Raw genomic sequence first — 20,919 nt, 5'->3', positions numbered from 1 at the left:
ACTAGGTGCGAAATACACTAATCGGCGGTGCACTACCACAAGTACCTCATTGCTTAGACACGTGTTTCACAAGGTGACAAGTTCAACATTAACTCACGGAGCGAGAATGGCATTGTGCACAGACGTCACAGTCCCTTTCTGACTGCATGGCTGCCAAAATAGGAAAGGCTCCTGCTAGTGGCATTTTATTAACACATTCACACCCCATGTCCGTCACGACCTAACCCATGCCACCCACGGAATAGACTAGTCCATTCTTACAAGCATCTGCTCAGCTCACCAAGCCTTCCATGGACACCCCTATCGATAAGCACATGCTCATGAGCGAGTGGAAAAAAACATGCACACGATTACTCGCACAAAACCATAACAGGTGTATTTATAGGTCGCACTTGCCCCCTCCCCCCCTGATCTGGTTTTAATCCATCATCATTCTTTAGCTCACTCCGCCATCCCAGTTCAGACATGGCCATCTGCAAATCAGTCTGACCCTGTTCCTCATGGGAACAGTCCAGCCCGAACTGCCAAGCCATGTCTTCCCTGGACCGGAAACAAGCATCCTGGGACCAGTTTCTGGCTAATCAGCCATCATCAGCCAGGCTAGCTTGAATCCAGTGGCAAAGTGAGCAAGGGACCCAAGTCTGGGCATACCCTGCCAACTTAGGGCGAACATAGCAAAACCAAAGGGATTGTGAGTGCATCCGTCCTTGAGTGAATAGTGTGTGCATTGCATCTGTTTGTGTGCGCCGGTTCACTTGTGTGTTATGGGAGAGTGTGCTGGTGAAAGTGTGTGTGTTTTGTTTGTCGACCTCTGCACTGGAACTGGGAACGAGTCTCAGCAGGGATGCTCAACATCCTAGGATTCTGGGCAAATCACTTAATCTCCCCCATGCCTAACAAAAATGAATGTGTCCGTCTGTAAGTAACGCAACTGATGCTCATGTAAAGCGCTCCGATACCTTCTGGTCTAGTTTGCGCAATATAAAACAAACAAAAAAAATAACGCACACCCTTTCACCAGCACTCTCTCCCAAGACACACAGGTGAACGAACACAAACTGATGCTATGCACACACCATCCCTCTGAGACACAGATGCACACACGACACACAGCGTTGTACTCGCACAAACAAAACACACACACTTTCACCAGCACACTCTCCCATAACACACAAGTGAACTGGCGCACACAAACAGATGCAATGCACACACTATTCACTCAAGGACGGATGCACTCACAATAAGACTCAGAGCTGTACTCACACATACAAGACACACTTTCACCAGCACATTCTCCCTCAACACACAGGTGAACGCACACATACAAATTGATGCAATGCACACATCCCTCTCACGAACAGATGCATACATTAGGAGACACAGATGTACTCCCACATACAAAACACATACTTTCACCAGCACTCTCTTCCCAGACACACAGACAAACTGATGCTATGCGCACACATAATCCTGACATGCACATAATCCTGACATGCACAAACAAGGAGACACACAGAACTGCACTGACTCATACAAAACACACATTTTCACAAGCACCCTGTCCCCTTACACACAGGTGAAAGCACAAGCTGATGCAATACACTAATTCACACCCTGTCACTCTAACAGACAGATGCACACACAAGGAGACACTCAGAGCTGTACTGACACATACAAAATGCACACCCTTTCAGCAGCACTCTGTCCTCGGACACACAGGTGAACACACACAAACTGATGGAATGCACACAACGTCCCTGACAGACAGATACACACAAGGAGACAGAGCTATACAAAACCTGCACACTTTCACCAGCACGTTCTCCCCCCACACAGGTGAACGAGGGTAGACAAGCAGAGATTGTGAACACTCACTTTGCAGAAAGCGTTTCTCGCGTTGCTATAGTTTCATCACAGATACGCTTTAACTCCAAGCCTGTGTGTTTGCGTATATGTTTGTGTGTTGGTACATCTGTGTATAGGTTTGTGTGCATGTTTGTGTCTGTATATGTTTGTCTCTGTTTGAGCTTCTGGTGTGTGTGTGTGTATGCGTGTGTGTGTGTGTGTGTTTGCGCATGTGCCTCTGTGTCCGTGTCTGCGTATATATTTGAACTTCTGGTGGATGATTGTGTGCATGTATATGCAAGTGTTTGTCTATATATCCTTATGTATCTGTTGTGCGTTCGAGTGTGTTTGTTTCTGCATGTTTTGTGTGTTTGTGCACACCCCTGTATCTTTGTGTATGTATGTGTTGTGTGTCTGTATGTGACTCAGAAGCTACAGATCTGCACGCAGAGTAACATCATCCTTTGGCACGTGAAACATGCAGCTAAGTATATGCCTTGCTCGTCTTTTCACTCTTTCATGAGAGTTTGCATTGGGCAATAGAAACCGGGGCAGACAGGGGCCCCTGGCTTCCTCTGCCCTTCTCTGGTTGCACTCCAAAGCACAAGGTCACCAGCTTCACCCCTTCCTGCCCTTGTGCTCGTGTAAACTCATTTACAGAGCATGCCTCCACCAGGTCTGCTGGGAGAGTGACCCGCGCACTATGTCTATTTTAGGTGAATAAATATTTCCCATCGCCCCACACTGCCTCTCTAGTCTCTAACTATTTTTGTAGGGCGATCTCCTTCACCAAAAGACGAAGCCTCGTGCACTCCTTCCGTTCTGTCCAAGGTGTTGAATGTCTGTCAAAAATTACTTCACGTGACGGAACATCTTGAAGCCTGACACGCTAGTGCTGCATTACTCTAATAAGCTGGACTGGGAGGCCTTACATGTTCACATATGTAGAGGGATGCCAGCCTAGTCGCTCAGCTCCCATCTCTGCCTGATGCAACAACACTGCTCAAGCGGGCCCCAGCTCGGTCTTTGATTTTGTGCTATAAATTGTACCCCTGCACTTAAGGCACTTTTCGACCAACGAGAAAGTTAAACATACATACCCTTCCTGTGTGACTTGCTTGTGCCAACTGTGTCCCAGCAGGCCCCTTTCCCGTCGACAATTTAACACTCAAATTCAGCAATAAGCAACTTAAAGATGACCTATTAACCATTGCGAAAAGTGCTTCAGTGCGCAAGAACCCAAGTCGCCATATTGTTTTGCAACTTTTGATCCGTTTGAGGTAGAATTTGTTTTTTTTTTAGTCTGGAGATTATGCTGCAGATGGTGGATTGCATGGCAATTCCACAATTATACAACAAGCATTGGCATAGCCAATAGGTCTCGCTTTTGAGACCTTTTAAGTATTTAGTTATGCAGCACAATATCCTTGGTGCAACAACATCAACTGTTGCATGGCTAAACACTTATAAGTTCCCAAAGGCGAGACCTATTGGCTATGCCACTGTCTCCGCAGACACCACAGAAAGACTCATCTGCAATCTGGCACCAACAGGAAACATTATACCAAGCAGATGGAAGACCCACGAGGCAGAGTCTGAAATCTTGGAATCATCGCCCAAATACATGCAATACTGCAAGGGAAAAAAGTGCTATTCTCTGCAAAGAAGAGAGTGGACACTTTTGGGAGTTATTGGTAATGCGAACGTTGTGAAGGACAGTCATTGTCCCCCGAAGGTGATACACCACCAGTGCCAGAGATTCCACTGTCTTTGGCCTGGAGTTTAAGTACACGCGTACATGGGCTGCTGACCATCACAGTGACACTGCCAACAAGTTTCTGAAAGATACTGGAGCGGTCTTCAGCCCAAATGGTAGAATTGTGAAATGAGTACAGGGATCCCACCATGAACCTCAGCTAACGTCTCCATGGGTGGGAAGAATTGGAAGATGGAAATAGGCAATCAGAAGATCCATGGACAACATTCAGTGGATGCCTGCATTTAAGGACAGTAGTAATACACTCAGACCCTGCACCTGTCCTGTTGAATGAACAAGTATAGAAGGTAAAGAGCAATGTTTAAGACTTCCATCCTTCTTAAAAAACAAAGAAGTGGAGGGAATAGAATAGTGTACACCATCTTCTAAAGGCACCATCTAAATGGCGCCTTTGGTCAACACGGCAAGAGCTGCTGCCTCCAAAACTTAGGGGTGCTACAGAAAACATGTCCTAGTGAAAGACGATTGGTCCTGAGAAAGGGGCATTAAACGTAGGCCGTAGACTAAGGACCTAGCAATTTGTTGTGATCACCAACTTATAGATGGAAAAATTGGGCAACCATCTCCCCACTAGATGAGGACTAAGGGAAGGGGGGGGAAAAGGAGGTGTGGTGGAAAGTCAAGGGGTTTTTCAAGCAGCAAAGCCAGCAGTGGATGATGGAGAAGGCATATGCCGCTGTTGGCTTCGTATCATAAATGCCTTGAACTAACCTAAGTAACGTTTGTGGTCTCATGACTTTTGATAGGTACTCACCAAAATCATATTTGCCTCTTGTCCTGGGCATTACAGGTCATCAATGGCTCAGGCCATTGCCTCCCAGGATGTCATCCACAGTACGAGACAGGAGTGTTGCCACCCAAGATTGTGGCTGTCATGTGTATTGCCCAGATGTTACCCCGGATTCTAAATAATTTAAAAGAAAACACTAAACACTGTACTTTGTATAACTGTATTATCCTGCGTTTCTAAACTAGGCCTAATGTTTAACTTTAATTCTAACTCAGAAATGATGTGAGTTTTTATTGTCTGCTCATCACACACAGCAAAATGTGCACTTCTATATTGACAGGCTGTTCTTGAAGACTTCCGGTGGAAGCTTTCCTTTCTCTGCAACAAATTCAAGGACCTTACGCTTTAGCCACTGTAAGCCTATTCATCACAGAAGACAGTCATAGTTTTGTTACTAGATTTGTATTGAGATACCCGATATTAGGTTAAAAAACAAGGGGGTTGTATCAAGATACACTTCGTGCATGCAGTTGGATAATGCTGCATTATTTTTGGTATTCTTATTTGTCAATTCAATTATCTTAAGGTGACAACTTCACTGTGTATTTTGTCATACAAGGGCTCCTTCTGAGAGGCGAGCCACGTTTGGTTTGCCCAGATTTAGAGATCAGACGTTTGTTAGTCTGTCTCTTACTTGGGAATTAGAATATTTTTGCTCTGGGATTCGACTTCATGTCAGACTCTTTACCGCTTCGGATTAAGAAGCCTTATGATAATTGCCTATAATGATTTACCATGCATGTCACTGTTATTTTTGCCTTCTGTACTGCGCTTTTAAAATCTATTCAATAAACCTCCATGGTTTCTACCTTTCCCTGATCTTGTGACTTCTTTAGTCTCATGACTTATTCAATACTGCCTACTTTCTAATGGTTTTAATTCTGTTAGGGGCACATTACCTCATCGATTCTTGAGGATAACACTGCTCTGATCTTGTGAAGACGCTTAATCTATTATCTATCAGATCAAAGAAAGCATCACCACCCCCTTCCTGCCAATCACCAGCCCAGTCAATCCTGTCTGCCTGTGGACAGCCCAAAATCTGTGACCTTTGCCCCATCTGAGTAGTAGGCTACAGAGTGAATAAAGTGTCCTGGGATTCGAGAATCTACTGCAGGATTCAATGATCCCACAGTCTATAAAAGCAACTTCCAAGGCATGGCTTAGATCTCTGTCGAAGAGAGGTAGCCTCTGGTAGGGCTGAGCTCTTCACCTATGATACTGGCTATCTTGTGGCAATTATCTTCAAGTCAGACGTCAAGTACACAGTCCAAAATGTTTTCTGTTTGGGCCATCTTATAAAATGTGATTGCATCATCTCTACGACTTTCCTTACATCCTTGGGATTACCCTACCTCCCTCAGCACGGCCTTCAAAGGCCTCAGAGAAGGAGACTGGTGGGTTCCACATCGTTACCGCAGCAACATTAATTTTTACAGGTTTGTGACGACTCAAGTCGCACATGCAGCGTTGGGGCAGGCTGAGAAGGCGGTCTCTGCTGGCACTCTACTTTTCTGGAGTAGCCACAGACCTTCTACATTAGTGGTGGAATTGCCCTACTGGTAAGGTTAAGCTCAGCACACAACCCTCAGCTCAACAGTTTTTTTAAAGCATCCCAGAGAGGAATCTGCCATCTCTCACCATTGAAGGGCATGTTAATGAGTGTGGCTTGGAAGTACTTGAAGAAGCCACTGGAACGCATCCAAGCTTGCAAGCGTAGCATTACAGCTGAGCCCAAGCACCAAGCAAAGATGCCCCCCAAAAAAGGGGTCTATGCTGCACTTCACCCGGAGCAAGCCAATGGCATCTCTGTCTTTGGCCCGCTGTGCCAGAAAAGGGTTTCTTTCAAGCATCCATGACAGGATCTAAGTAAGGGCCCATAGAATGGAATCAAGGGCACAGTCATGGAGAAGGAGGGTTGCAACATTCCAATCAAAATGTTAGATTTTGCCTCGGCAGACAGTATGGTCAATTCCAAGAAACCTCTTCTTAAGTAGGCCTAAAGGGCTACGAGATTTCTCCTTCCTGTGAAGTGTCAAGGCCACATAAAATTTGTAAGCAACACCAATATTATAATGGGGTATCAACATTCTACACAACTGTATTTTGGAGAGTCTTGCAATTGCAGCAGAACAACTTCTCCATCTGCACGCATCTCTGTGCCCTAGGAAAGTGCTCTGCCAAAGGAACATCAGTGAAATTCGGCTTAGCTGGCTCCTGCAAGAGGAATAATTTCCTCACACAAAGCGTTTGTGAGTGGCACGGTCTTTGGCTCCTTTGTTCTATGAATGCATCAGCACCGATGGATGTTCCAACCGAACTGGGAATGGCAGGCATCGACTTCTTTTTGGGTCAGAGCCAGTGAATTTGCAGCATCAGAAGTTGTACATGTCTGAGCCATCAGAGTAACCAAGCCGCAAGAATGTGCTCCAATCCTGAGGGGCAGCGCAGAGATTGCCGGAACAACCCTGATCAAGTCCAAAGTAGCTAGCCGAAACACCTCAATCTGTACGGCGTCACAGGACTGACCCAGAAAATATGATGCCACCTTTTAAAAAGTTGGGCTCATGTTTGACAACATAAGGAGTCCAGCTTCCAAAGCGGAGCTGAAAATCAACAGTCCCAGGGCAGAACAGTTTCCTTGTGGAAGAGGCCTTCTTTTTTCTATGGTGATCTTTCTGCCTTTCATTTTGGGAAGATCTTTTGGGAAATAGCTGCCTGGCAGGTGACGTACTTGGAAGTGAGAGAGAGTTTTTGGTAGCTCCCTAAGTGCCTTAGGAGGAGATATTGGTCCTTGTAGCTGTGGAAGGGTTGAGGAATTATATTGGTGAACACGGAGCAGTCTCCTGAGCAGGCCGATAAAGTGCAGAAAAACAGGAACTAATTCCAGTGCACTGACTGATACCTACTCTGGGGTTTCCATATACGGAGGCACAGTCACGACTAAAGCAGCAAGGTGCCACCTGGGAGCACTGGAGAGATATCGGTGGGAAACATTTTTTGGACCAGTCAAAATTCTGAAAGGTTAATTAAGGTGAGGGATCTGCAGGAAGATGTATACATCCAAATAGACATCACCAAGAAAAACATTAGAAGATACAGTTACTTTAAACAACTTCCACTGTCACATATGGGAACCCCAAAAGAAGTTAAAGCGGTTTTGAAAAATTGCATGATCCTACCCATTATTATTTTAAGGTACTTTAGATTACATAATCTGACAGCTAATCTGTGCTCGCATGATGATGGTTTACAAGAGACCTGACGTATTTACACTAAAAAATAAAAACAATTAAAAAGCAAAGTTCATGGCAGACATAATTGCATGGTAGGCATGTAAATTCTGCCTTTATCCATAGGTAAAACAATCTACTGGTATTCAGAAGACAAACGATGGCCCCTGTATGCCAACTCAACGGGCTTCTCTGAATCGTATGAGAGCGCTTCATTGTCAAGAATTGGTTATATTAGCACTATGTGAGAACTAGATGATGATGTAGTTAATGCAAAAGACAAGTAGCTGATTTTTCGAGTTCTTGGTCACAGTAACAGTCGCTACTGGTAAAGCATTTTAAATACCATATTTCCTTGAAACGTCACTCACTTTCTTTTGGCAACACTTCATTTATCAGAGACAACCCGAAAAGAATGCAGGCTATAAATAGACGCATTCAGAGGAGGAAGCAGAAAGCACACGCACACGTGAATGGACCGCCAAATACCTTTGCTGCTGGGTTCTTGGAGTTGACTGGAGAATTCCGGAAGGCGGCGTGAAAAGCTCGCAGCACGTCCCCCGTACACCAGAGCAAGTCAAGGACAATAACAAGAACACACACTGAATAGTTTGAGGTAGTTGCAAAGTTCCCTTCCCTTCTTAATGCAATAGTTACTTTTGTTCCCATCCAGTATGAGAGCTGTAAAAACAGTGCTCTGCTTTCAGATCCATGAAGTAAATCCCTGCATATGTGCATGAAAATACTGGATACTGAGAACAGCAAAGCGGCCGCTAAAGTGAAAGTGATAGCGATCAAGCGCGGCGAGCAATGCGCTTAATGAGCATGACGAGGAAAGCCATATGGCGCCTCTGCTTGTAAGCGCGCGCCCGCGCACATGCACGCAAGCTGTAGGCTGGCCATGGTAGCATTTTTTGAAGTCCTTACTAAAAGTCACGCCAGACCAGCGCATGCGCTGGGTCAGGCGAGACCTAAGAATCGTTATGGCATCTCTTAATACTAGTGGCCCTGATCTTGAGCAGTAGACTTTAATGCAGCGAACCATTTTTCATCACATATCAGAAAATAAAGAGAGAAAAAGAGCACTTGCATCAATGTTTTCCTTCTGCCATAGTTGATGCAGCTTGCTCCCCTATAGTTTGTGCTTTGTGTCCCCTCCTGCATCCTTGCTTGCTCGTTGTCCCTCCTCAACACCACCTTCTTTGCCCATTCTTGTGCTTGCCCCATCTCTAGTCATGTCACGACTCGCCCATCTCCCATCACCCCCACACCACACACATCCACTCCACATACACCAACTCCACACCAAAATACACGGGTAAAAGACATGGTCATTTACAATGCCAATAGCTCTAACTCTTGCATTGGCAATGCCAATAGGTCTTGCATTTACTCGTTCGTGTATTGCGAAGCTTTTGATTTCCTTGGTGGAGATTCCTGCTTGCTGTTTAGGCACTGGTAGAGCTGCATTTTCTGTAGTTGCATGTGTTTGGTAAGGAAACTTTAGTAATGTTTACTTCAAACGAGCATCGTTGCCAAGCCTAATGTTTTGTTTTTTTAACTGTTGTAATAATTGTAGTAGATTTAGCTTGTTTTATTGTGTTTCACATTCACTTTTGGATTTGTGCAAGATCTGTATTATGTTGTCTTGTGAATAATATTTTTTGTCTTTCCTTTCTAGTTGGAAAGCGTTTGTGCATGAGGTGTCTGTGCAGAGTAAGTGCAGTTGATCCTCAGTACGGCTGTGTGTGAGAAATTAGAGTATCTTTTCGTGAGTGTAAAGTTCATTGTGTGGTTTGCAGTGATAGTTTTTTTTTCCAGATACGTCAATAGTTATATTTACTGTTTGATACAGCCATAGTTTGTTGAGTTCTAATTTGACATAGTGTTGCAGACTATGGTCTTGTCTGTTTGTTTTATTAGTAAGCACTATGGATACCCGCAGGCAGACAGCCCAGTAGGTTGTTTGTTAGCTTTTTGAATCCGCCTCAGAACATGGCTATGAGAATGACTTTGCATCTGAGGCAGAGGACCAAGTTGAAGATTCTGGCAGTGAATTTTCTGTCCAACAGGAATTGTCTCATGGTGAATCCACTATTAGTGCTGATGAAGTGCTTCTTTTAGAGGAGTACACTGATATGCCAGAAGTGTAGCAAGCTGGATTGCAGCCAGAAGTTGGAAGGCTTCCCCTTTGAAGTGCTGAACTCTGGGTTGCCCCTAATATGGGGCATCCTGTTGTACCTGCATTTAGTAGTGTTACTGGGTGAAGAGTCAATACCGAGAACTTTTAGCATATCAATATCTTACAACTATTTATTGATTGTGTTTTTGGACAATATTGTTGAACATACTAATCTGTATGCAGGACATTTTTTGAGGGATAACAGTGTCACACTTAAGTCCCACTCTAGCACTACCCAGTGAACTCCCACAAATCTCTATGAGTTTAAACAGTTCTGGGGTTTAACTTTGTTAATGAGATTGATGAGAAAGACATCACTGTCTTTATACTTGTCTGCTAGTCCCTGGATGGCAACTGCTATATTTCCAGCAACAATGAGTCGAGATCGTGTTTCTACAGATGCTGCATTTTGTGTAGAATGCTACAACATTGCCACAAGATAACCCTGACTGTGATCGTCTCTTCAAGAGTCAGCCTATCCTTGACCATTTAGGTGATCGTTTCTGAGAGATCTATGTCCAGGGAGAGATATAAAGATGAACGAGTCTCTGGCTCTGTTCAATGGCCATGTGTTTTTCAGACAATACATTCCCAGCCAGAGAGAATGTTATGGCATTAAGCTGCATATGTGGTGTGAAAAGGCTACTAGATATGAATATACGTTCAGGGTGTACACTGGTAGGGATTCTTCAAATCAACCCCCTACCCCACCCCCCAATTAATCCACTTTCAAATAATAGTGCACCAAGCTGGAAGGGAACAAAATAGCCTGTTTTGACACTGGGAGATATGCTGCTTATTAAATGCAATCTGAGCTTCCCCACCAAGTAAGAATTCTTTCCAGCAGGTGTGAAGATCTGAAAATCATGCACTATAAGATGCAGAAGAGTGTATCTACGATCTGTTAAGCGTTTGACTGCTGAGACATGGGGTGAGCTACCTTTACTCCTGGTAGGGTCCTATCCTGTTCTTGCACTTCCTTAATGAATCTGTCAAACATTCCTAGCGAGTGTCTTCTGCTTGTCTATGTTAGAGCACACATCTTAGTTCTTGTGTGATTGTCGTATTATCTGATTGAGTATGCTGCTGTACTGGTGCGGTGTGCACTCATTGTTTGGGCTACGAGTGCTCCTTATCTCAAAGAGTTCTGGGATGACCAGTTGGGGTGGGCGCTTACCATTTAAGGGCCGAGTTGAATTAATTTAGAGCTCCTTGGCTGACGTTGATGACTGGGATAAAAATATACTAAGGACTTGTGATATTCCTTTAATGGTATGTGAAGAATAAGGTACTTTAAGAATATGAGCAATGTATGGAAAATGTGTTATCTAAAATATGTGAAAGAAGTCTTCCCCTACCAAACAAAAATGTTTGTTGCAAATGCAGGTCAAGTAAATGGTTTAATTACTCAAGTAACAAAATTCCCACCTAGAAATATTGCTGTTTCCAGCTCATCCTATATGGTTTTAAGGAATCCTTCATATATGTGCATTCAGAACCTTTGGAAGGGAGCACTATTCACACTAACCAAGCTCCATGCACGATCATATCCAACCAAGGCATCGAGACAAAGGATACCTCAACAGAGGATAAAGTTACAGGGACTGATGGCTAGGAAAGCATGAGCTAATGCTTTAGGGCAGGTCCTCATAAGCTGGTACTTTTACTTGCACCCTTCACCTCTCGCTCATTGTCCTGACTCCATCATCTATGCTGCTTTTTCCAAACAATGCTCTACTACCCTCCCAATTTGCAGGACTGATCTGAAATGTAGGATTAACTCACAAGGACATGCGCTAGCCACTCAGATATGTCACTTAACACCTCTTTCATTTCAACAATTTACATCCTATCCATGCTCTTATGAAGGAGTTTCTTTCATATAATTGTGCAACACCTTGAACCACTCCTCTCTTTGTAACAGAATTACATTTTTTCCTGTTTGTGCATTTAATTCCATAAACGTAAAAATGTCTCCTGCCTCCCAATACTGCTGTATCTCTCAGCTGCCTGGGACACAGTCAACCATCCAGCCATCAATGTCCTTCGCTGGTTCGCCTCCTACTTATCCAACTGACACCAGTTTGTTCACATGAGCACCTCCAGGTCCCCAAAGATCTCTTAGGCGTCCATACTGTCCTGTCCTCTTCAACCTCTAGATGGATCCTCTCAGTGCTTCTCTCACAGATAACAGCATCAAGAGTCACCAATATATCGATGATACACAACTCTACATGAAAGTCTTCTGCTTCAGATATCCAACACCTCTAATAGTTCCTGCACATCATCCAGACCTGAATGTTCTGTGCCTACCTGAAGCTCAACCCAAACAAAAGAGAATTTCTGCTATTTGCCATGAACAGCAAACAAATAATAGTACAAACCTGCCTTAAATTAAATCCCTTTTTGAACCCCTAATTTAACTGAATACCAAGTCACCTGGATTCACCCTGGTCACCAACCTGATTTTTAAGGAGCACGATGCACAAAAAATAAATAACCTGCCTGGTACCAGCTCTCACTCCTAAAGAAATTGAAACCTTAGCTTCGAGAAAATATCTTCAGTACTTCAACGTGAGTCTTGCATGTGGATGGTGGTAACACCCTACTCCATGGCCCCCAAAGTATAAACTAGCACGCCTTATGAGCATCCTACATGCCACACCGCGTCTCATGCAGGGCCTGAAGAAATATGATCAAATCAACCCCAACCTGATGGAACTCCATTTGCCGACCCACATCATCTAAGCAGCTACATCATTTACAGAGCTATCACAATCAGCACCCCTGCTGATCTTGCAGACAGGTTCATAATCGGTGGTGGTTCTCAGCACACAGTCAGCCAGGATACCATCGGACTTTTCCTTTTTGTGCTTCTGTAACCAAGCAGCAGGCATTTTCCATCTATGCACCAAGGATCTGGAAAATGCCTGTATCCATGAAGACCACTCCCATTTGAAAAGACACCAATTTGAAGAACACTGCATCACATAGCATTAATAGCCAAAACCCAGCGACCTCTATCACTCGCTTACTTTATTCTGGTTTTTGACCTCTACAGAGCTCCATTGCCAGTTGGCTAGCTTTGCTCAACAGAAAACCCACATACAAAAAGCATTGGCAAAGCCAATAAGTCTCGCCTTTGGGACCTTATAAGTGTTTAGCCATGCACAAGTTGATGTTGTTGCACCAAGGATATTGTGCTGCATAACTAAATACTTATAAGGTCCCAAAAGCGAGACCTATTGGCTATGCCAATGCTTGTTTAGTGTTGCACTGGTGTTTCTTTTGGTACAGTGCTATACACCGTATTTTAAAATAGGGTTAATTCATATAATCAAACAAACGTTGCCTGTGCAAGATCATTTCCCACTGTTTCTGTAGTGTTGCTCTGGTGTTTCCTTTCTAATTATTAAAAAAAAAAAAATGTGTGTCAAGGATCAGAGCAGCAGTGGAAATGTACAGTGAATCATGCCCTCTAATAGTGTGTGTAATAATGGCATCAATGTTGTGCATTGGCATGCTCAAGGCACCATCTATGCACGTTTGTAATTCTGAGGAGATATGATATTCTATTCTATTCTGACTCAGGTTGCAGGCGAACCCTAGTACGAGTCTACACTAACTGTTTACTGCTCATTTTAAACTAATAAAGAGATTGAATTGGAGGACTCTAAAAATGCATCTCAGCCACAGACTAGACCACTCTGGTTGTTTACTCGGAAGCAGCAGCAAATCTTGCAACAATACCTGAACTCCCGGCAGTCATCTTCAAAAGTCGGAGTATAAAACAAGCATGCAAAAACTAGTTTCTTTACAGGTGCTTGTTGCTGTCCTAGATAGTTTCCATGTATGCAAGAGTATCTGCAGTGGCTGTCCTTAAGTTGCATTTTGTTAACTATTCAAAAGTGCACTCAAAGAGAGCTCTGGCTGATGCTTGCACATCCACAGAGCCATCGTTGAATGAACAGGTTTTGTTTAAGTAAAGCACATTCAAATATTCTCCCTGTAGATGTGCTCGCACCAGTGGTGGGAGCGATCTTTGATGAGATTTGTTAAAGCAAGTGCCATTTGAAGATGCAAGTAGTGCATGCGTGCACTTGCGGCACGTTAGAATGTCAGCGTGCGTGTGCAGTCAGCTCTTTTTGGAAGCACATACTCGTGCTTGTGGCGCACCCCTGCGCGCTCCCGCAAGGTGGATGCCGCCACAAGCACGAGTATGTGCTTCCAAAATGAGCAGAGCGACGGCTAAAGGAACTCTTATGCAGGGCCGAAAAATTATTAAATACAGCTTCCAGCATGTAAACTTCTGATGTTAAAAAGTTGGGATGGGGTGATCTAATCATATTTTAAGTGAAGGTCTTAGGAAGCTATACAATATAAAACATCAACTGGGTTGTGTAGCATACTTGCCAACTCTACAGATTTAGGTAGTAGACTCCCACTGTTCAACAATTCCTACCAACTACTGATTTTTCACGCCATTCGTTCCAACTTTTTAAAGAAGGCACTGGTCTGAAGTCAGCACATATGCAGCTGTAAACAGAAGGTGGTATAATCTAAGGCTCAGCTGAGCAGGCAATAACTGACATTTTATCAAGCAAATCTTCTCAGTGAGCCTCTGGTGCCCACATGCCTGTCTGGGGTGACTCAGCGTATGTCTCTGGGCTTTGCCGAAGAGGCACAGCTGACCTGACAATAACAGACGTTTGACTGACTAGATCTTCTATGTTGGTCTCTGGTGCAAATAACCCTGTTGGAGGTGGGGCAGCTTATGTCTCAGGACTTAGCAGAATCCTGGAGCAATCAGCACAACAGTCATTGGTGCAGGCTCCCCAAGCACCAGCAGTCTCTAGTCTGCATTCAACTTAATAAAACACAGGTGCCATGCCCAGATAGATCGAGCCTAGGGAAGGCTGATGCTTTAAGATACCCCAATGCCGCACCCCAATGCTGCATCGAAGTTTATTTTAAAAAAATAGTTTCAGGCAGGCTGTACCTGCTATTTATAACATCTGTCCCGCCCTTCACAAATACTCCTTGGACCATGATTCACCAAATGAGTAAAATTTAGCCAAACAAAACATTTATCACAGAAAAGCATACAGAAGTATGGGAATAGGTTGAGGGCTTTGACTCGGGAAGCAGGTTTTGAAGACTTGGCAGTGTGGCTGGCTAAGGAGGCTCTGAAAGAGTAGCAGACCAATGGAGGAGCAGATAGAAGCAGACATGCTAAACAAAAATTGGAGTGCGGCATTCTAGGTTGACTTATGGGCGGGGGGGGGGGGGTTAGCTCAGCCTGGGGAACTAAAGGGTGGAGGGCCCTACTAAGGCTGAACGAGTAGAACAGAGGAGATTTCTATGGAGATTGCATGTCCATTTAATTCTAACAATACAATGAATAGGAAAGGAAAAATCTTTTTCAGCATGGGACTTGCAACAGCAGATGCGCTACAAGAAAAAAAACACAAAAAAAACAGAGAGGTGTGAACACAAACAAGACTGCGTGGAGAGAGTTTGACAAAGACACAGATATTGTCTCTTTTCCATTACTGTGTGGGTAGCGTTTTACTGCATATTGAATGTAACTTGCTTCATTTTAAATGATCACCATAACTTAAATCGACATGTGGGTTCTTACCGTCCTAGGACTGAGGTTGCTATCGTAACATGTCAAGGCGGGGCCTAGCACTTTCTACTTACTGTTGAACGTGTCTTAATGCGGAATTCTTCCCAGAGCTATAGACCGTTTTAGGCGTTGAATACATTTCTAGTCCATGAGGGCCCAAACTCACTTCTGTACCATGCTTTAGTACAAGTACAAATAAAGAAGCCCATAGATTCCCACAGCAAGCCAAAGAGTAGCCTACTCTGAAATGTTAGCAGTAGTTATGTAGAAAGAGTACAGGAAAATGAGCCCTTTAGACAAATGGCATTTGTGAATAGTTAATATTGTTTAATGACCACTTTCAACGGTGGTTGGGAGTGCCCCATACATTTTTTTTTATTTCACAAAGTCTATTGGAAATGGTGCACTCTACAGCACACCGAGTCAAAACCTTGGTCATTCTTGAGAACTAGAGACTGGTAGATTTACAGAGCTCCAATCAGATGTGTGCAGGGTGCACAAACAAAACAATAACTGTCAGCGCAGAGACAGTTTTTGGGGGCAGGAGGTTCATGGGGACTGAGGGGCAGGTGGAGGGCTAAAGAGTAGGGTTACTAGGAGATGCTAGTCACAGAACACTACAAATTACATTTCTTCTTATATTGAATTTGTCACAGCTATTGTCTTGGGATGGTTCAAATAAAATAACTGGCTCACAAGGTCAAACTTCTGCTCAGTAAAAATACTAAACCAGTGAGCTGTCTCACCAGCTTTAATTATTATAAGCTGGTAACTACGATTTGGTCTGGTTTATGTGATTTCAATTTCTGTGATATCATTGCGAGTTTAAAAGGCCATGACTTTTTCTGTGATATCATTATACTAATTAACCACTCTAAAGACAGGTGGATCCATCAGGATCCCAAATTTGGTACATATTATTGAGGTGATCACTAACACTCCCAGCCAGGGCTGGCCTTAACACTGGTTCCACACGGTGCGGGAGTCTTTTTTGGCGCTCCCTCCCCCATTTCCTCCTCCTCCATGAATTCCCTCACTACCACTTACCAACAATGCACCTCATCTCTCTATAGCACCTTTCTGACAAAAGCTCAATTTTCTTTTAATAGCGCTACTCATAGTTTGTGATATGCATGGGACACGCTCTTTGTAGCGGGCACATTAACCCTCTGCGCTGTGTAGGAGGCAGAAGTGCCCATGTGAGTGCACGGATAGCGATGCGACAGTTTGAGAGTAGGGTAAGAGGAGAGACTGCAGGGTGAGTGAGGTGACCATATGAATTTGGGTGCGGATGTAAGTGCCAAGTGGGACAAACAAATGCATGGTTAGGGATGGGCTTGTTTGAGTTAGATTGCAGATTGCGCAGTGAGGGGGACAGGTGAATGAAGTGTCACATGAGTGCAGGGTGAGTAGAGTGCACTGTGAGTGCAGGGTGAACGGGTGAATGGTGATTAGTGTGAGTGCATTGTAACCGCTGTGAGTGCAGGGTGAACATGGAGAATGAGGAGTGAGTTGTGTGAATGCAGGGTGCATTCCCAGACACTTGAAGGAACTCAGCATGTTATTGACAGCGGAGTAGGGTTTCAGATATAAGTTAAACTATTGCTATTATGGCATTAATCAGGGATCAAGGAAATAATGTACTGATCCTGCAACAAACTTCCAGTCTTATGATTAGGGTTGCCAGCTCATTATTTTGATGTACCTTTCAGCCCTTAGGGCGTTGCGCGCCTGGCTGCAGGGATAACTAAATTACGTGACAGGAAACTGGAAATTATGTGGCATAAAGCGTAACATTTTGAGTTAGCATTACCTCATTTTTTCATGTTAATACTATGTGGGCAAGGTTTCACCTCTTGGTACCAGTTTGACAAACAAATACAAAAATAAGCAACATCAAGGTGACCAGTCAACCTTTCTGAAGGGCCTTCAACCATGTGGCAAAACACGTCACTGCATTTTTAGTACATTTGAATCTGTTTGAGCTAGAAACAAAATATTTATTGTTAAAATCTGCAGATTACACAGCAGATGATTTACGTGGCAAATATTTCAAATATATAATTATGAGAAAACGCCACAGCTGCAAAAATGACATACTTTCAATGGCCCTGTGCACAGCACAGGCTGTGCAGCAAGCACACGAACTATGCAATGATAAATTGTTAAATGTAAGACTAGACAGGGCACAGATTTCTCCAGCAACTCCAGGCACCTTACTGTTACTATAACCTGGAAACTGCTAGTTATACAAAGATCTTTGAAGCAGGCGCCTCAACTTGAAAGATATTTTAAAATGCAGGGTACTTGTCAGAAAGTGCGTAGCGCAAAATGATGGGGGTCCCCGTGTACAATGTGAAACCCCCCCACAGAGTGGGGCTCCCTTGAAGGGCTGGGGGTGCTACACCTACGGGGGCGTGTTACACGCTTCTGCGAAAGAACAAATAAGTAACCTATAACAGATTTTCAATGACAAACTGTATTTTCAATTTCTCCCGATCGGCATTAAAAAAATAAAAAGTATGTCTGCTCCTAATAAGGCCCCTTCTCCACCCCACAGCCCCTTATTTTTTTGCTGCCATCCCTTGATCCTCATTCATAGGATTCTAAGGGAAATGTTGCTCCATTTCCAGCACTGCTAATTTCTATTTCTGAAACTTCTATCTTTTTAATCACATAATGTTGGAATTACGGCGTACATCCCTCTGTTACTTAACAGTCAACATCATTACTACGACTTCAGGTCTTTCTTGTCACAGTCCTTGCAGAGTGAAAGCAAGTAATCGAGGAAGACGGAGAAGGGGTTAATGACATGATCTAGTGGTCTTGTGGTGTAGGAACCATTCAGTCTGTGAAGTAGGGGAAGGGGCAAGTTTCGAAATCACACAACCTTACCCTCTATAAAAAAAAGTCACATTGAACGCAAATACGCTGCCAGAATAAAGGACACTCAGGATGCCAATGTCATCATAGGCACCCTTGACTCTGCTTTCCACTGAAGTCTTTCTGAACGACACGGTTACAGTAGAAGGAATTATTTCCGCTCCACACGAGGTTAGCAGTTAAGCGGAACCACAACTTTTCCACCACGATATTATGCATTTACCTGAGTCCCTTTGCCGGCCCCGGGCGGACCCAATAGTATGGCTCTAATGCCTTCCCGCACAGAATCCTGAAGTCGCTCCGAGGGGGACGCGTTGGGAGCCATAGCGTGGATATCAGGAACAAGCAGACGAAAAAAACCAGGTGGCGGAAAAAGAGGTCAGTGCAGGGAGAGACGTAAAGCACGTACGGCCATGGTACATAACGTCCAAAGAGACGTACAGCATGTACATGGCACGCGAGGAAAAAAGCGCCCAGTCACAGAAGTCTTGCGACTGGAAAACTAGAATGCTGACAGATTTCGGAACGCATCATCGACGGGCGCCATCATGACTGTGGACGTTTGAACAGCGTGTAGAAAGGGTCGGAGAAGATCTGCACCTCACAATGGGCTAGACAAAACATTGAAATCCTTTTTTTTAGCATGCACAATTATTTTATGTTAAATCTGTTCCACTTTACATTTCAGTTTTAAAAAAGACCGCGTTTCTCCGACCTCCGTAGGCCTAGTTCTACTTCTATGAACACGACAACGCCTCCTCGGGAGGGGGGTGGTGGGGTCCTAAGTCCTATATAAATACATTACAAAAGTAAAGATCGTGTTTTTTAGACGTTGGTTTATACGCCTGTTTTAATAAGTAATGTGTGTGTGTGTTCTAGTACTGGTCGTGAAACAGCTGTAAAACATCAGAAAACTGACCGGTTTACAATACGAGCCGGATGTGCTATTTTAGCAAACGGGATATGTCATTGCTGTGCCCTATTGTGATTGTAATTGTATTTATATAGCGCTTACTACCCCTGACGAGGCGTTGAAGCGCTTTTCATCGAATAATGGGCTACTTTGTTACCCAAAGGATTAGTGGTGAATTAGTATACGGAAACATATGTTGTTAATTTGAGCGGTGGACATGTGAGTCTTAGTTTGATTGAATAGGGTAAAGGAGGGGGAAGAGTCTACTCTAGATCATGGGTACTCGCAAACATTTTCCCAAGGGCCGCAAAGATTTGTCTATGATCTGACCGAGGGCCGCATCAATTCCAGCAAGGTGGTGATCAGGGGTGGGGGTGGGAGGCTTGCGTTAAGGTGGGTATTTTATATTTTTTTAAATTTTTTTTTAATGCGTTTTTATATAGCGCGGACTTTACCCGAAGGTGTCAGAGCGCTTCACAATAGGCAAAGTAATGATACATAAGGAGAAAAATTACAAGTGAGCATGTTACAAAAACAAACGTTACGTTACATGAGGCAATAGTGACAATTGTGCAAGTATCAAGAGCAAATAAAATACAAGAGGTAGCAAAGGATACGTTACAAAAGGAAAAAGTGACGTGTGCAGGTTGCAAGAGCAAACAAAGTACACGTAGAGGTAAAAAAATTGCAATAAATGGCAGACACTCAAAACACTAGAACAAAAGTTACGTTACATGAGGCAGTGGTGGCCGTTGTGCATATAGGGGAAGCGAAGCACAATGTGAAGCCAGAAAACCTTGAATTAATCCCAGATTCCAGACTTTACCAAATTGTGTGATCCTAGGCAATTGTTTCATTTCACTTTCTTTTATTATCACGTAATACATGACTTCAGAATGTGCGCTGCACAAAACCTTCTCCTGTTTTTTTTTTTTTTGCATATTTATATAGCGCGAACTCGACCCGAAGGTATTGGAGCGCTTTACATATCACCGTATTTACATTACACATTCTGGCACGGGGAGATTAAGTGATTTGTCCAGAATCACAGGATGTGGACGCAACCTCGAGGCTCAAACCCTGGTTTCCTGCCATACCTCTTAGTTCACACTATTGGCACTGTTGTCAGTATGGAGGAAGAATGCATAATCTATATTCATATTTGAAACTATCACTTAAAAAAAGGCTTCTCAATTCACTGATATAATCTGATATACTAAGGTGAAATGGTTCTGCATGTTAATGAAATACACTTTTTGAACTTTTGAAGAAACCTCACAATTTTTACACTTTTGGTGCAGGACATCCTGGTCACTTCCTTTCTATAACTTTTTAATTGACCTTTAAATAAAGGCTTGCTTGTATATTTAACATCGTTTTAATGTTAGTGCTGAGTCCAGTGAATAGCAGCCCAGTGCTGCTGCTGCTCACTGTGCCAAATGAAAATATCAGGAGGGCCGCATGCATACTTTGAGTATCACTTGTCTAGATCATGGGTACTCGCAAACATTTTCCACTGGGTCAAAAAGTTTGGCCTGCCTTGCGATTGAGGGCCACATTGGCCCTTGCATACATACCAATGGACCCGATTCCAGCAGGAGACTCCTCTTTTTGAAAGCCAAAAATGGTTTTATTTTAGCTGTTGTAAACGAGTGAGGTAGGGGTGT

The 20,919-nt window shown here is 43.6% G+C and overlaps 1 protein-coding gene across 2 annotated transcripts in view; it reads right to left on the bottom strand.

Annotated features, from left to right (window-relative positions):
* AK2 (adenylate kinase 2) overlaps positions 1-18,828 on the bottom strand; it is a 111,607-nt gene extending 92,779 nt beyond the window's left edge. The window contains exon 1 of one of the 2 annotated variants that reach the window (XM_085648367.1): positions 18,563-18,828. In XM_085648367.1, the coding sequence (XP_085504493.1) occupies positions 18,563-18,664 (102 nt within the window). In that variant the 5' untranslated portion in view covers positions 18,665-18,828. The remainder of the gene's footprint in view (positions 1-18,562) is intronic. The other variant, XM_085648366.1, reaches the window with a different exon arrangement.
* Between the last annotated feature and the right edge of the window lie 2,091 nt (positions 18,829-20,919).

The sequence above is a fragment of the Triturus cristatus genome, chromosome 3_2, assembly GCF_964204655.1.
Source record: "Triturus cristatus chromosome 3_2, aTriCri1.1, whole genome shotgun sequence".
In the NCBI taxonomy this organism is placed as follows: Eukaryota; Metazoa; Chordata; class Amphibia; order Caudata; family Salamandridae; genus Triturus; species Triturus cristatus.
The sequence above is the reverse complement of the archived record's forward strand: the minus strand, read 5'-3'. Positions and strand labels throughout refer to the sequence as shown.